The sequence below is a fragment of the Mauremys mutica genome, chromosome 17, assembly GCF_020497125.1.
Source record: "Mauremys mutica isolate MM-2020 ecotype Southern chromosome 17, ASM2049712v1, whole genome shotgun sequence".
Classification (NCBI taxonomy): domain Eukaryota; kingdom Metazoa; phylum Chordata; order Testudines; family Geoemydidae; genus Mauremys; species Mauremys mutica.
The window spans coordinates 29,366,149-29,380,726 of record NC_059088.1 but is presented as its reverse complement, the minus strand read 5'-3'; the positions used below and the strand labels follow the sequence as shown (position 1 = coordinate 29,380,726).

Sequence of the window (14,578 nt, the reverse complement as noted above, 5' to 3'; positions counted from 1 at the left end):
ACCTGCGGGGCTTGTCTCTGCTGGGGACGTGAGGCAGCTCCAGACGGGACCCAGGGGCTTCTGACACCCAGCTCCACGCACGTGGGGCTCGGGGAAGGTGCCTGATCCACAGCAGGGCTGAGGCACCCACGGATCACTGGGCTGGGCCCACATCAGACCCCACATTGGGGTGTTTGTGCCCCGGCAGCACAGCCCCTTCCGAGTTCGAGCTGGGGGACTTGGTGTGTCAGGCTGCGGCCCCAGGCACTCCGGTCACTCCCATCCAACCGGGGATCATCAGCACAGCCCCGGGACCTGCCCCCCTACAGGACCCCCAGAGGACAGTGACGTTCCCCTTCCTTGTCTGACTCCTGCCTTGGAGCGGCTTTGTCCCGTCGGGGTCACCAGCTGCTTCCCTTGTCCCTGTGACCGTCCAGGCATTGGCTGAGCCCTGGGAACGTTCAGCCTCACTAGAACCTTGTGGCAGTGAGTTCCCCAGGCTAGTCACATGTTGTGTAAAATAACTGCCCCTGACTCATGGGCACCTGATGCCCCAGCTTCCCTGTCCAGGGGTTTCTATTGTTCACCTGCACCCCGTACTTTGTTCTGTTTCCTCCTGAACTAAATGGACCAATTCTCTCCTAGGCACAGCACAAGGCACCACCACCACCACCACTGGTGGCACCGACACAACCCCCCTGCCCCCTGGCAACACGACCCCCCTGCCCCCAACCAACACGACCCCCCTGCCCCCAACCAACACAAGCACCCCACCCCCCATCACCACAACCACCCTGCCCTCCGGCAACATGACCCCGCCCCCAACCAACATGACCACCCTGCCCCCCATCACCACGACCACCCCACCCCCTAGCAACACGACCACCCTGCCCCCCATCACCACAACCACCCTGCCCCCCGGCAACACGACCAACGTACCCCCAACCAACACGACCACCCTGCCCACCCCGCCCTCCACCAACATGACAACCCTGCCCCCCGGCAACACGACCCCACCCCCAACCAACACGACCACCCTGCCCCCCATCACCACGACCACCCCACCCCCTAGCAACACGACCACCCTGCCCCCCATCACCACAACCACCCTGCCCCCCAGCATCACGACCAACGTACCCCCCACCAACACGACCACCCTGCCCCCCAGCAACACGACCAACGTACCCCCAACCAACACGACCACCCTGCCCACCCCGCCCTCCACCAACATGACAACCCTGGCCCCCGGCAACACGACCCCACCCCCAACCAACACGACCACCCTGCCCCCCATCACCACGACCACCACACCCCCTAGCAACACGACCACCCTGCCCCCCATCACCACAACCACCCTGCCCCCCAGCAACATGACCAACGTACCCCCAACCAACACGACCACCCTGCCCCCCAGCAACACGACCAACGTACCCCCAACCAACACGACCACCCTGCCCACCCCGCCCTCCACCAACATGACAATCCTGCCCCCCGGAAACACGACCCCGCCCCCAACCAACATGACCACCCTGCCCCCCATCACCACGACCACCCCACCCCCTAGCAATACGACCACCCTGCCCCCCAGCAACACGACCAACGTACCCCCAACCAACACGACCACCCTTACCCCTAGCAATACAACCACCCCGCCCCCCAGCAACACGACCACCCCTACCCCTAGCAATACAACAACTCCACCCCCTAGCAACACGACCACCCCTACCCCCGGCAACACGACCACCCTGCCCCCCGGCAACACAACCACCCCGCCCCCCAGCAACACGACCACCCCTACCCCCGGCAACACGACCACCCTGCCCCCCGGCAACACAACCACCCCTACCCCTAGCAATACAACTCCACCCCCTAGCAACACGACCACGCTGTCCCCTAGCAACACGACCACCCTGCCCCCCAGCAACACGATCACCCCTCCCCCCAGCAACACAACGACCCCACCCCCTAGCAACACGACCACCCCTACCCCCGGCAACACGACCACCCCTCCCCCCAGCAACACAAAGACCCTACCCCCTAGCAACACGACCACCCCGCCCCCTAGCAACACAACGACCCCACCCCCTAGCAACACGATCACCCCGCCCCCCGGCAACACGACCACCCCTACCCCCAGCAACACGACCACCCCTACCCCCGGCAACACGACCACCCTGCCCCCCGGCAACACAACCACCCCACCCCCCAGCAACACGATCACCCCACCCCCTAGCAACACAACTACCCCGCCCTCCAGCCACACAACGACCCCACCCCCTAGCAACACGACCACCCCTCCCCCCAGCAACACAAAGACCCTACCCCCTAGCAACACGATCACCCCACCCCCTAGCAACACAACGACCCCACCCCCTAGCAACACGACCACCGCACCTCTCAGCACCTCCGTTACAACCCCGGCCCCGATCCATTTCTTTCTCTCGTTCCGCATTGTGAACTGGAACTTCAACGACTCCCTTCTCAGCCCCAGCACCAGTTACTACAAGGAATTATCTTCCAAAGTCCAGAGCCTGGTGAGCACCGCAGCCCCTGCCTCCCTCCCCTCCCGGCCCCCTGCCCCTGCCTGCCAGCTGGGGGCGGCTGCCAGCCCCAGGCTCGGGGGCTTCGTGGGGAGCTCCAGCGAGCTGCGTGTGACGAGCCTTCGGGCCTCTGCTGGCTGCTGCACTTCGGGCTCCACACACAGAGACCCCACGGAGCGGGGAGGGGAGACGCCCCCACCCCCCACCCCACCCCCAGGCCCAGCCCTGGGCACCAGAGCCCTCAGCCCCAAAGTCTCCTGTCCTGGAGCAAGTATCAGAGGGGAGCCCTGTTAGTCTGGATCTGTAAAAGCAGCAAAGAGTCTTGTGGCACCTTATAGACTAACAGACGTTTTGCAGCATGAGCTTTCGCGGGTGAATCCCCACTTCGTGGATGCATGTCCTGGAGCAGTGAAGGGAGAGTCCCTCAATCCTGCCTGGGGAGACCCCCCCCCCCGACCCTGCCCTGGGTCTGGGAGCCTCTGCCCTCTCCAGCCGGCTCTGGGGAGACACCCCCCCCGACCCTGCCCTCGGCTCTGGGAGCCTCTGCCCCTCTCCAGCCAGCTCTGGGGAGACTCCCCCACCCCCCGACCCTGCCCTCGGCTCTGGGCGCCTCTGCCCCTCTCCAGCCAGCTCTGGGGAGACCCCCCCTGACCCTGCCCTGGCTCTGGGAGCCTCTGCCCCTCTCCAGCCAGCTCTGGGGAGACACCCCCACCCCCCCGACCCTGCCCTCAGCTCTGGGCACCTCTGCCCCTCTCCAGCCAGCTCTGGGGAGACACCCCCGCCCCCCCTGACCCTGCCCTCGGCTCTGGGCGCCTCTGCCCCTCTCCAGCCAGCTCTGGGGAGACACCCCCACCCCCCCGACCCTGCCCTCGGCTCTGGGCGCCTCTGCCCCTCTCCAGCCAGCTCTGGGGAGACACCCCCGCCCCCCCTGACCCTGCCCTCGGCTCTGGGAGCCTCTGCCCCTCTCCAGCCAGCTCTGGGGAGACACCCCCGCCCCCCCTGACCCTGCCCTCGGCTCTGGGCGCCTCTGCCCCTCTCCAGCCAGCTCTGGGGAGACACCCCCACCCCCCCGACCCTGCCCTCGGCTCTGGGCGCCTCTGCCTCTCTCCAGCCAGCTCTGGGGAGACACCCCGCCCCCCCCGACCCTGCCCTGGCTCTGGGCGCCTCTGCCCCTCTCCAGCCAGCTCTGGGGAGACACCCCCACCCCTGACCCTGCCCTGGCTCTGGGCGCCTCTGCCCCTCTCCAGCCAGCTCTGGGGAGACACCCCCACCCTGACCCTGCCCTCGGCTCTGGGAGCCTCTGCCCCTCTCCAGCCAGCTCTGGGGAGACTCCCCCACCCCCCGACCCTGCCCTCGGCTCTGGGCGCCTCTGCCCCTCTCCAGCCAGCTCTGGGGAGACCCCCCCCCGACCCTGCCCTGACTCTGGGCGCCTCTGCCCCTCTCCAGCCAGCTCTGGGGAGACCCCCCCCGACCCTGCCCTCGGCTCTGGGCGCCTCTGCCCCTCTCCAGCCAGCTCTGGGGAGACACCCCGCCCCGACCCTGCCCTGGCTCTGGGAGCCTCTGCCCCTCTCCAGCCAGCTCTGGGGAGACACCCCCACCCCCGACCCTGCCCTGGCTCTGGGCCCCTCTGCCCCTCTCCAGCCAGCTCTGGGGAGACGCCCCCGCCCCGACCCTGCCCTCGGCTCTGGGCCCCTCTGCCCCTCTCCAGCCAGCTCTGGGGAGACACCCCCACCCCCGACCCTGCCCTGGCTCTGGGAGCCTCTGCCCCTCTCTAGCCAGCTCTGGGGAGACACCCCGTGCCCCTGCACTCCAGAGAGGAGCAAGGATGGTTGGCAGGGCCAGGGCAGATCTGCCAAGCTGGGTGCTCCCTGTCCCTCCCCCTGAGCCAGCTGGGGTGCTGGCAGTGACTCTGTTCCCCTCTGTCTGTGACAGTACCTCAGTATCTACGGCTGCCCAGGGTGCCCGAATGGGCAGAACTACCTGGGATTCACTGATCTGCGTTTCAGGTACAGTGTGTGCCATGCGGCTGCCCTAGCTGTGGGCAGGGGAGGGGGCAGCCTGCTGCCTTCTGGGCTGGGGCGAGGGGGTGGAGAAAGGTGAGGAGAGAGCATGTGACCCTGGGGTGCCATGTCTGAGCAGCCCAGAGCTTTGGTTGCCTGAGCCCGTGCTGGGCAGGCGTACTGCCCTTGGGGGAGGGGGGGCGCTGGGGCAGGTCAGGGCATAAGGGGGGTGGTTCAAAGGGGTGGGGGGGCAGCTGGTGCAGGGCCCAGTGGGTAGTGTGGGGAAATTGGTGCAGGGCCAGGTGGCAGGAGCTGGGAAGGGGCAGATGGATGGTGTGGGGAGGCCAGTGCAGGGGCAGGTGGGAATGGGGGAGCTGGGGCAGGGACAGGTGGGAATGGGGGAGCCGGGGCAGGGGCAGGTGGGAATGGGGGAGCCGGGGCAGGGGCGTGGGAAGGGCCGGGACCAGACCCAGTTAACGCCCCCTCTCTGGCACGCTCTGCAGCCAGGGCTCGGTGGTGACTGAGTCCGTCCTGCGGTACCGAGTGAGCAACGCCAGCATCACCACCACCGGCATTGAGCAGCAGCTGACACAAAGGCTGAACAGCCAGAACAGCTTTGGTGGACTCCAGCTGGACAATATCCGCGGTGAGCAGGCTCCAGCCAGGCCCCGCAGTGTCTCCACAGCCACGTGTCCAGGGGTCCCTGTGCTGGGGGCTGAGCATGGCTGAGGGGAGCTGGTGTCTATGGCCCTTGTGCAGAGCTCTGTGGAGACCGGGCTGCCCTTGGGGGCTCCTCCAGCTCCCACCAGAGTCCCCTGGCTGGGCTGCTTTGGGGTGTGTGGACGGTGCCTGACCTGCCAGCCCAGCCCAGCCTGTGTCTGTCCCGGGGAGGGAGGGCTCCTGTGCCCCCTGGCAGCGCACCCATTGAGAGCCGTCCTCGCTGACCTGCGCTGGGGCTGGGCCCCCGGCCATCACACTCAGGCTCTTCCCAGCACCCCAGGGTCAGGCCCCTTCCGACAGCCCCTGACTGTCCCTGGCCCGCTGTGTCCCCTGGCCTGGGCCTCTCTGCTGGGATCCCTCCCCTCTGGGTCCTCTCTGGCCCCTGACTGCTCCTACTTGTGTTTTAGCCAACTCTGGCAGCTCTCCCCCAGCCACCACGGCACCAGCTCCCCTGGTGCCTGGCTGGGGCATCGCCCTGCTGGTCCTGGTCTGCATCCTGCTGGTGCTGAGCATCGTCATCTTCCTCCTGCTGGTGAGTGCCCCCCGCTGCCCATCCCTGCGGCCTCAGGCCCCCACCAGCCTCTCTCCTTCTCCCTGCCTGACCCCACCATTCCCTCTGTGCCCCATCCCTACTGACCAGCCTCCTCTCACCCGTCCAGATCGTCTGCTCGTGCCGCAGGCGGAACCGTGGGAAGCTGGATCTGTTTAGCTCACAGGCCTCGTACCAGCCCATGAACGAGTACCCCACCTACCACACCCACGGGCGCTTCAGCGCCCCCGGCAAGAAGCAGAATCCTTACAGTGACGTAAGCCTGGGCCTGCCCTGGGGTGCCCCCTGGCTCAGCGTGTGCCCCAATGCCTGTCCCCGTACACCCCCGAACGCCGGTGCCTGGTACACGGCAGCCCGGCCAGGCACACGCTGGGGGTGCCAGCGGCGGGCACTGAGGGTGGAAGCCACCCACATTGCTCACTGAGGGGGGGGATTTGGGGGAGGAGGGGGTTGGTCAGCTCATCCCAGAAAATTTCACCAAAGAGAAGAACACAAACCCAGAGGTGGAGGGGAGGGGGATTAGTGCGCGATGGTGGCACGGTGCTTCCCACAGTCCTAATTGTCTCCCACCCAATGCACCCCCTGGGAGAGAGCTGAGGGGGGAGGGTCAAGGGCACGGGGGTCCCAGTGCCAGAAATGTGAGCACGGGGCCCTGCTGCACTATTCAGCTCGTCGGGGGGGATGTGCTGGGGGCGATGCAACGGGGGGAGCTCCTGGGGTAGATGGGGGGGGGTTACGGGGTGCGATCCTGTGGGATTATAGAGCGACATCCTGGGGTTGGGGGGGTGCATGTCCCTGTGGGGGCAGGGGATTGGCCTGACTAGAGCCAGGGGAAATGTTGTTCTCCCCAGTCAGATGGCTGCAGCCCAGGCCCCGAGTGGCCCCAGCCCCCCTCGCTGTGTTAATCACTCACGGGGCAGCTCCCAGCTGATGTGAAACCAGCAGCTAAACAAACAGCAGCCAAGGGGGCAGGCTGGTGACTCTGCCCTCCCCGCCCCCACGGCTCTGCCCGGGTCTCTGGGGGCCGCTAGTCCTGTCCCTGCCATGGCCTGGCCTGCCCTGGGCAGCACCAGCATCCCCGTCCCTGCCTGCCCACAGACCGGCCCCCAGCCCTGCTGGCTTCTCCGTCCCTGGCAGGTCCTGTGGCCAGACAGGACGTTTGCTGAACGTTCGGCCCTAGTTCAGCAGGAATTCACTGGCCTGGGCGAGACGGGAGGTCAGATTCACTAGACGGTCACCATGGGCCTGCCGGCCTGGGACACTCGGACCTGGAATCTGTGATTCCTGCTCCTGTCCGTGGGGGATGAGCTCCCTGCCTTTCTCTAGAGGGGTGGGGGCTGGAGTGGGGCTGGGGTCAGAGGGTGGCACTGTGGGTGGGGGGGTTGAGTGAGGGGGCTGGAAAGAGGGTCAGAGGGTGGCTTCAGGATAGCATTGGGAGTGGGGGCAGGGTGAGGGTGGGGCGATGGAGTGGGGTCGCAAAGCGAGGTTGTGGGGCAGGGATGGGGGTGGGGTTGCAGGATGAGGTTGTGGGGCAGGGATGGAGTAGGGTGGGGGTGGGGCTGATGCCTGGCTCCGAGAAGTCGCTCTACCAATGGTTGCCTTGGCAGTGCCGGCTGTGTCCCCTGCTCAGGGCGGCCTGGCTGGGCTCTGCCCCTGGCACCGTGCCCATGGAGCCCAGGCGGCCCCGCTCCTGCCCCACAGCCCCACAGCCCCAGGCCAGCCCCAGGGTACCAGGCTGGTTGGCCAGCTGTGAACATGGAGAGGGCTGGTCTGCTGGCCTGTGGGGTGCCGCATGGGGGGCGAGGGGGGCTCTGCTGCTCACTCCCTGCATCAAGCACAAACTGTTTTCCAAGTAAACCTTGGGGGTGCGGGGCTTGAGGGATCAGGGAACTTGTCAGCGATGATGGGGGGAGGGTCACCAGTGTGCTCAGTGAAGAGGGGCCTAATCAGGTGCAGGGGTAGAGGACTTGGGGGGACATTATCCGCACGAGGAGCCTAGTGATGCCAGCACCACGAGTCCTGCAGTCTCTCTGCACGGCCATGGGTGGGTGCATCCGCAATGGGCCCCGCCAGCCGAGCAGCCTGTGCTGGGCCGGGCGCTGGCGTGACCTGGCGCTAGGCCGAGTGGGCAGTGGGGGGCTCATCAGTCACCGTTGTCCCTGGCTCTGCATTTGGCATGGCAGGAAGAAGCGCTGCTGCCCGACCCTGGCCGTGGGAGGGCCAGGCCCTGGTGGGTTCCTGTTGTGCTTGGCCCCAGCAGTGGGTGTTTGTGTTACTCGGGTCCCTGTTCCTAGCTGGGCTGGCTCCAGCTCCTCTGATCTGTGCAGCCAGTGGCTCAGGCTGTTCAAACACCCGGTCTGAGTAAATATTTACCTCTGCAGGCCGCTAATGGCTGAGACAAAAGAGCCAAGTCATAGGAAGCCTGGGGCGGGGGGGAGCATAGCCAGCACAGAGGCACCTTGGTGTTGCCTGGAGGGTGGGGACGCTCCTGCCCTGGGAGTGCCCCCTCAGCCTGGACCCCTCGCCTGTGGGGCAGGGCAGGCCTGTGCGCGTCCGGGGGGCAGTGAGGGGCAGAGCTGGGCGCGTGACGAGTGCTGTATTTACAGTAGACACTGGGCTGTTTGTGGTGCTGTTGGCAGAAGGCCAGCGCTTGCTCCAGCGGGGCCAGGTGCTCTGAACATTAACCCCGTGAAGCAGTCACAGCCCTGCGGGACTCTGGGGTGGGGTCACCTTCCCCCAGCCCCACCATGTGCCCCCCGGGCTCCGTGGGGCGGTGGAGCTGGAGCGGTCCCTGAGGTCTCTCCCTGCTGGCAGGGACGGGGTGGCCGGTATCGAACGTGACTGGGGCCTGTTTGCCAGGACTCGGCCAAGTGAGCCCTGGTTTCCATGCCGACAGGGGTACTGGTGGTTGCCTGGCTGGGGGTCCTGGTTGCCAGGTAACGGTGGATTGGCCAAGCCTGGCTCTAACCCCTTTGCTTCCCCCCCAGATCGCCGCCGGCAACGGCACCAACGCCTTCTACGCCAACCCTGCGACGTCAGACAATCTCTAGGGGCACCACCCCGAGGACCAGTGGGAGCAGAGCTCCCAGCATCGCCATGTACTTCCTGCAGCTGGACTCCAGGGTGCCGGGCGGGGCCGACAAGGCAGGGGTTTGCTGCACTGGGGAGGAGGGGGTTCCATTCAAAGTGTGGCGGGGTGAGGGGGGGGTGACTGCTCCCCCCACCCTGCAACCCCTGGCCCTGGGATTGGGCCATGTGGGGGCGAGCACTAATGGGGCAAATTCCTAATGGGGGACAGTAAAGGGGCTGCCCCATATATCCCCCCCACCAACCAGCCTGGGCAGTGCAGGGAATATGACAGGGACACCCCAAGGGAGCCCCCCCATACTGCCCCGAGCTGTGTATGGGGTGTGTCCCCTGCTCCTCCCACAGCCTCGGGGGCCCTCTCTGGCCCAGCTTCCACCTGTTCCCAGAAGGTGGGAGCGAGCATCAGACGGTTCTGGAGCAGCCAAATTCGAATGCATGAAGGAACTGGATGAACAATGCAAGGGAAGGACCCTCCTCTCTGCCTCCCCCCAATTCCAAGCCTCTCCTGCCTGCAATCACTTGCCAAATGCTGTATCCTGCCATGAGACCCCCAGTGTGCAGTGTTCAGGTTCCAGGGGTTGCGTTTGCCTGCACGGCTGGACTGGGGCTCCATTTTTATAATGTGTTCTGTAACCACGCTGCTCTGTGATGGCCGCCCCGCCATGACGGGGGGTCACAATGTCCTTGGGAAGGTCTGTATTTATAGTGCTTCACAATAAAGGGATCTGTGCTGAGTCAGGCTCTAGGCTGGTTTTCTCCTGCACCTCTCGGACCTCTGCTTCGAAAGGGTGGGAGCAGTGGCTGCCCTGGGCCCGTGATGGGCTGGGTGGGGCTGTGCCAGAGTCGTCCTTCAGTGCCATTTCTTACTGGCTCACCGCATGTGACGGAGAGAAACCCCCTGCCACTGCCCTCCTCCCTCCAGCTGTGTGCAGAGGTGTGGAGCCAGGCGCCCAGGCTGGGACAAGCTGAGACTCATGGGACGGGCTGGGCACGGCACTGGGCAAACATTGAAATGCCAGAAAACAAGGAAACAAAAGTAAATAGTTACGTAAGGAAATGACTGTGGGGCTAGGCCCAGGGCATGGGGCCAGGCAGCCTCACCCCAGCCAGAGCCTTAGGTCCCTGGACCCCTGAGCTCCCTCATCCCATCCCACCCCACCCCCAGAGGCAGGTTACTGGGTTCCCTGTATCGTGATTCAGGAAAGCTGCAGCTACAGCCCCAAACCCCTGTGCCCCAGGGAGGGCCTGACCCCACTCTCCTGATATGGAGTGCACTCAGGTGTGTCACCACGCCCTGGGGGTCCGAGAACTCATTCTGGCCCCCCGATGGGGAGGAATTGCTGCTGTCCCCTGGCATGTTTTGAAGCTAATTCCTCCCAGAAGCAGTCAGGTGGGATGAGCGGAGAAGCCTGTGACAGCGTGGGAATTATGAATAATATATTGGAGGAATAGTGTGTTTCTCAGTTTCCCCCATGTGGGAATGGGTAACTAGTTATGGGGGAAATAGTTATTTGCTCTTTGCAGAGACACAGGCATGACTCACCTCAAGCTGCCTGGGAACCCATGGAAAGTCCCAGAGGACAATGGCCACTCTAATTGCCCGGACTCTTGGCACCTAGCAAAAAAACTATCCTGGATGCGCCCCACCCCCCCACTTAGGAGCCAGATGGGTGTGACCGGCTGGGGACAAAAGACTGGGGAGGGGCCAGGTGGGCTTCTTACCTGTGGGCTGCTGGCGACTGGGCCTGAAGAGGGGTCAGAGGGCTCTGGGCTGACCCAGCTGGACTTCGTTGTAACTTTCTGTTCTCTGTGGTAACTAAAGCTGCTCTGTGCTGTGTCCAGACACCTGATAACCCTCCTGCTCTTACCCTGCTGGCTAGGGTGAGCAGAAGTCCCGATTTTATAGGGACAGTCCTGATTTTTGGGTCTTTTTCTTATATTGGCTCCTATTACCCCCCACCCCCTGTCCTGATTTTTCACACTTGCTGTCTGTCTGGTCACCCTACCACTGGCTGAGAGTCTGCAGAGCCAGGAAGTCGGGATGCAAGTCTCCATGGGTGTCCAACTCAGGTGGACTCGCCGCAGGGAGCTTACAGTGTGACCCAAGGGTGCTGAAGGTGCCAGAGGTTCGGTCCCAGGAGGCAGTGAAGCTGAGGGGCTGAGCCCATTGATAGTGTGACCCTAAGGGGGGGGTTTGAGGGGATGAGGCAGGTGGGGATGGGCCGTTGGGCTAGGCATGAGAGGATAAGGCAGGTGGGAGTGGGCTGTGGGGCTGGGTATGAGGCAGGTATGGCAGGTTTGTAGAAATTTTGGTGGTGCCCAGAACCTGCCCCTGCCCAAACTCCACCCCCCCACCTGCTCAAAGCTCTGGGAGGGAGTTTGGGTGGGGGAGGAGGTCTGGGGTTCAGGCCCTAGGCTGGGGCAGGGGATTGGGGTGCAGGCTCTGGGAGGGAGTTTGGGGATGGGGGGACACCTGGCCCCAAATATTGGTGGAGCTGGGTCCCTGGGCTCTGAATATTGCTGGTGCCCAGGCACCACGTGGGAATATAACTCGCTGCCTATGGGATGAGGTGGGGGGTGGGCATGAGGGGACGAGGCAGGTGGGGGTGGGCCATGAGGCTGGGTGTGAGGGGACAAGGCAGGGGGATGGGTGTGAGGGGACGAGGCAAGTGGGGACTGGGCGTGAGGGGACAAGGCGGGGGGGTGGGCATGAGGGGACAAGGCGGCGGGGTGGGTGTGAGGGGATGAGGCAGGTGGGGGTGGGGGTTGAGGGGATTGTGACGTTGCACTCCATATATCTTATGGAAATATGTTTATAAGTGTGAATATGATGTAACTGGAATAAGCTTTATGCAAAAGGTCTCTTGTAAGGTATCATTAAAAAGCTTATAATCTACTGAGTGTGGTCATCCTATTTGTATGAATGTATCGTTCTTGTATCTGAAGCTAGAAATACGAAGTGTAACTCTGAGGGCCTACTGTAGTTATGCAAAGTGTGGGCCATTAATGGTGGTTTGGAATCTTGATGGTTCCCATTGACCAGGCCAATTGGTTGTAAATGTCTGTTTCCTTGTAAGCCTTCCTGTGTTCATGTGAGTCAGGCCAGAGAGAATGGAGGCTTGGGGTCTCACAGGACATGTGACCATGTCACCTGGTACTGGAATCCATCTTAAACCTGGTGCTTTTCCATTTCGAAGGAGGGGTGGGGACCCAGAGAGATAAAAGATTCCCGCCTTCTGCCAAAGCTATAAAAGGGGGTGGAACAGAACAAAGGGGGCTGCCAGTCATGAGAAATCCCCTAGTTACCACCTGAGCTGGAGCTAACAAGAACTGTACCGGGGAAAGGATTGGGCCCAGACTAAAAGGTGTGAGTATCAACTTGTCAACTGCTGGAAATGGGCCACAGCCACCTTGATTGAATTGGCCTCATTAGCACTACAAAAAGTAATTTTCCCTCTCTTGATATTCACATCTTCTTGTCAACTGTTGGGAATGGGCCACATCCACCCTAATAGAAATGGCCTTGTTAGCACTGACCCCCTACTTGGTAAGGCCACTCCCATATTTTCATGTGCTGTGTATTTATTCCTACTTACTGTATTTTCCACTCCATGCATCTGATGAAGTGGGTTATAGCTCACAAAAGCTTAATCCCAAATACATTTGTTAGTCTCTAAGGGTACGTTTATACTTACCGCGCGGGTCGACGCGGCGAGTTCGACTTCTTGGAGTTCGAACTATCGTGTCTGATCTAGACGCGATAGTTCGAACTCCGGAAGCGCCGCAGTCGACTCCGGTACTCCACCGCGGCAGGAGGAGTTGGCGGAGTCGACCTTGGAGCTGCAGAGTTCGCTTCCGCGGCGTCTGGACGGTAAGTCATTCGAACTAGGGTAGTTCGAATTCAGCTACGTTATTCACGTAGCTGAATTCGCGTACCCTAGTTCGACCCCGGGGCTGTGTGTAGACCAGGGCTAAGGTGCCACAAGGACTTCTCATTGTTTTTACTGATACAGACTAACATGGCTACCACTCTGTAGTCAGTAACAGAAGCTTCTTGGACCATCTGAGGGTAAGATTTACCTGTATTCAGTTTCTTAAATGTATTCCGCTTAGACTTGTGTGTTTTTGTTTTACTTTGCTTGTTAACTTACTTTGTTCTGTTATTACTTGAAATCACTTAAATCCTACTTTTTATATTTAATAAAATCACTTTTGTTTATTAATTAACCTAGAGTAAGTGACTAATACCTGGGGGAGCAAACAGCTGTGCATCTCTCTCTATCAGTGTTAGAGAGGGAGGACAATTTATGAGTTTACCCTGAATAAACTTTATAGAGAGTAAAACGGCTTTATTTGGGGTTTGGATCCGATCGGGAACTGGGTGTCTGGGTACTGGAGACAGGAATACCTGCTGAGTGTTTTTTGGTTAAAGCCTGCAGCTTTGGGGGTGTGGTTCAGACCCTGGGGCTGTGTTGCAGGAGGCTGGCGTGTCTGGCTCAACAAGGCAGGGTTCTGGAGTCCCAGGCTGGCAGGGAAAATGGGCTCAGAGATAGTTTCAGCACATCAGGTGACAGTCCCCAGGGGGTCTCTGTGATCAAACCTGTCACAGGGACAAGGCAGGTGGGGGTGGGCCGAGAGTCCATTAGCACACTGGCTAGTCCATCCCTATTACAGTTCCCAGTACCCAGTCAAAGCAGTGCCACATCCTCCCTTAGTTCCGGTCTGGTCGCTGGCACTCGCAGCGGGTACAGGAGGACTTCTCATGTGGTCACACGCCCTTTTGCCACCCCAAAATCTTTGGGTTTGAAACTGGGCTGGGCCTCTGCCATTGCCCCTCCCCCTCATCTGCCAGGGAGTGAGGGGGGCAGGAGGACCCCATCTGCCTCCATGCATCAGTCCTTCCGGTGCCTTCAGCAGCCAGCCGTCCATTGAGTGTATTCACCAACCATCCTCTGGTATCACCTGTCACGGATTCCCAGGCCCGGTGCTCTCGCATGGCTCTGGAACAGTCTCTGGGAGGAGCCCGTCAGTGTGTCAGCCCCCTTTGGGGCAAACTGTCACTGGGGTCGGCCCCTTGGCTTCACCACCTCCTGGGACTGAACCTCAGAGCCTTTGGCACCTGGGGTCATGCCATGAGCTCCCTGCAGGGAGTCCATCAGAGTTGGACACCTGAGGGAGAATTCCATCCCCAAAGGAAGCACAGCACCCCAACTTCCTGACTGCAGTGACTCTCAGCCAGTGCTGTAACAGTAGGAGGGTTACTGGGTGTCTGGACAATACAGTGGCTTTCGTCACCACAGAGAACAGAAAGTTACAGCAAAGTCCAGCTGGGTCGGTCCAGAGCCTTCTCATCCCTCTGCAGTCTGAGTCCAGAAGCTTCTCCTGCCTCCAGCAGCCCACAGTAAGAGCCCCACCTGGCCGCCCCCTCGTACTTTGTCCTCCAGGTGGTCACATCCTGCTGGCTTCCTGGGCCATCCATGCTAGTTCGCTGCTAGGTGCCAAATGTCTGGGCAATTGGAGTGGCCATGTAGGGTGACCAGACAGCAAGTGTGAAAAATCGGGACAGGAGTGGGGAGAAGGGGGTGTAATAGGAACCTATATAAGAAAAAGACTCCAAAATCAGGTCTGTCTCTATAAAATCGGGACATCTGGTCACCCTATGGCCATGTCCTCTGGGACTCTCTGTGGGCATGGAGCCCAGG

General features: G+C 62.0%; 1 protein-coding gene across 1 annotated transcript; it reads left to right on the top strand.

Annotated features, from left to right (window-relative positions):
* The first annotated feature begins 788 nt into the window (after nt 1–788).
* LOC123351516 (mucin-2-like) lies at nt 789–9,610 on the top strand. Its single transcript, XM_044990901.1, has 6 exons — nt 789–2,513; nt 4,452–4,525; nt 5,023–5,165; nt 5,647–5,771; nt 5,899–6,045; nt 8,777–9,610. Exons 1-6 carry the CDS (start codon nt 789–791, stop codon nt 8,837–8,839), a joined length of 2,277 nt encoding a protein of 758 aa, XP_044846836.1. The 3' UTR covers nt 8,840–9,610.
* Nucleotides 9,611–14,578: the final 4,968 nt, after the last annotated feature.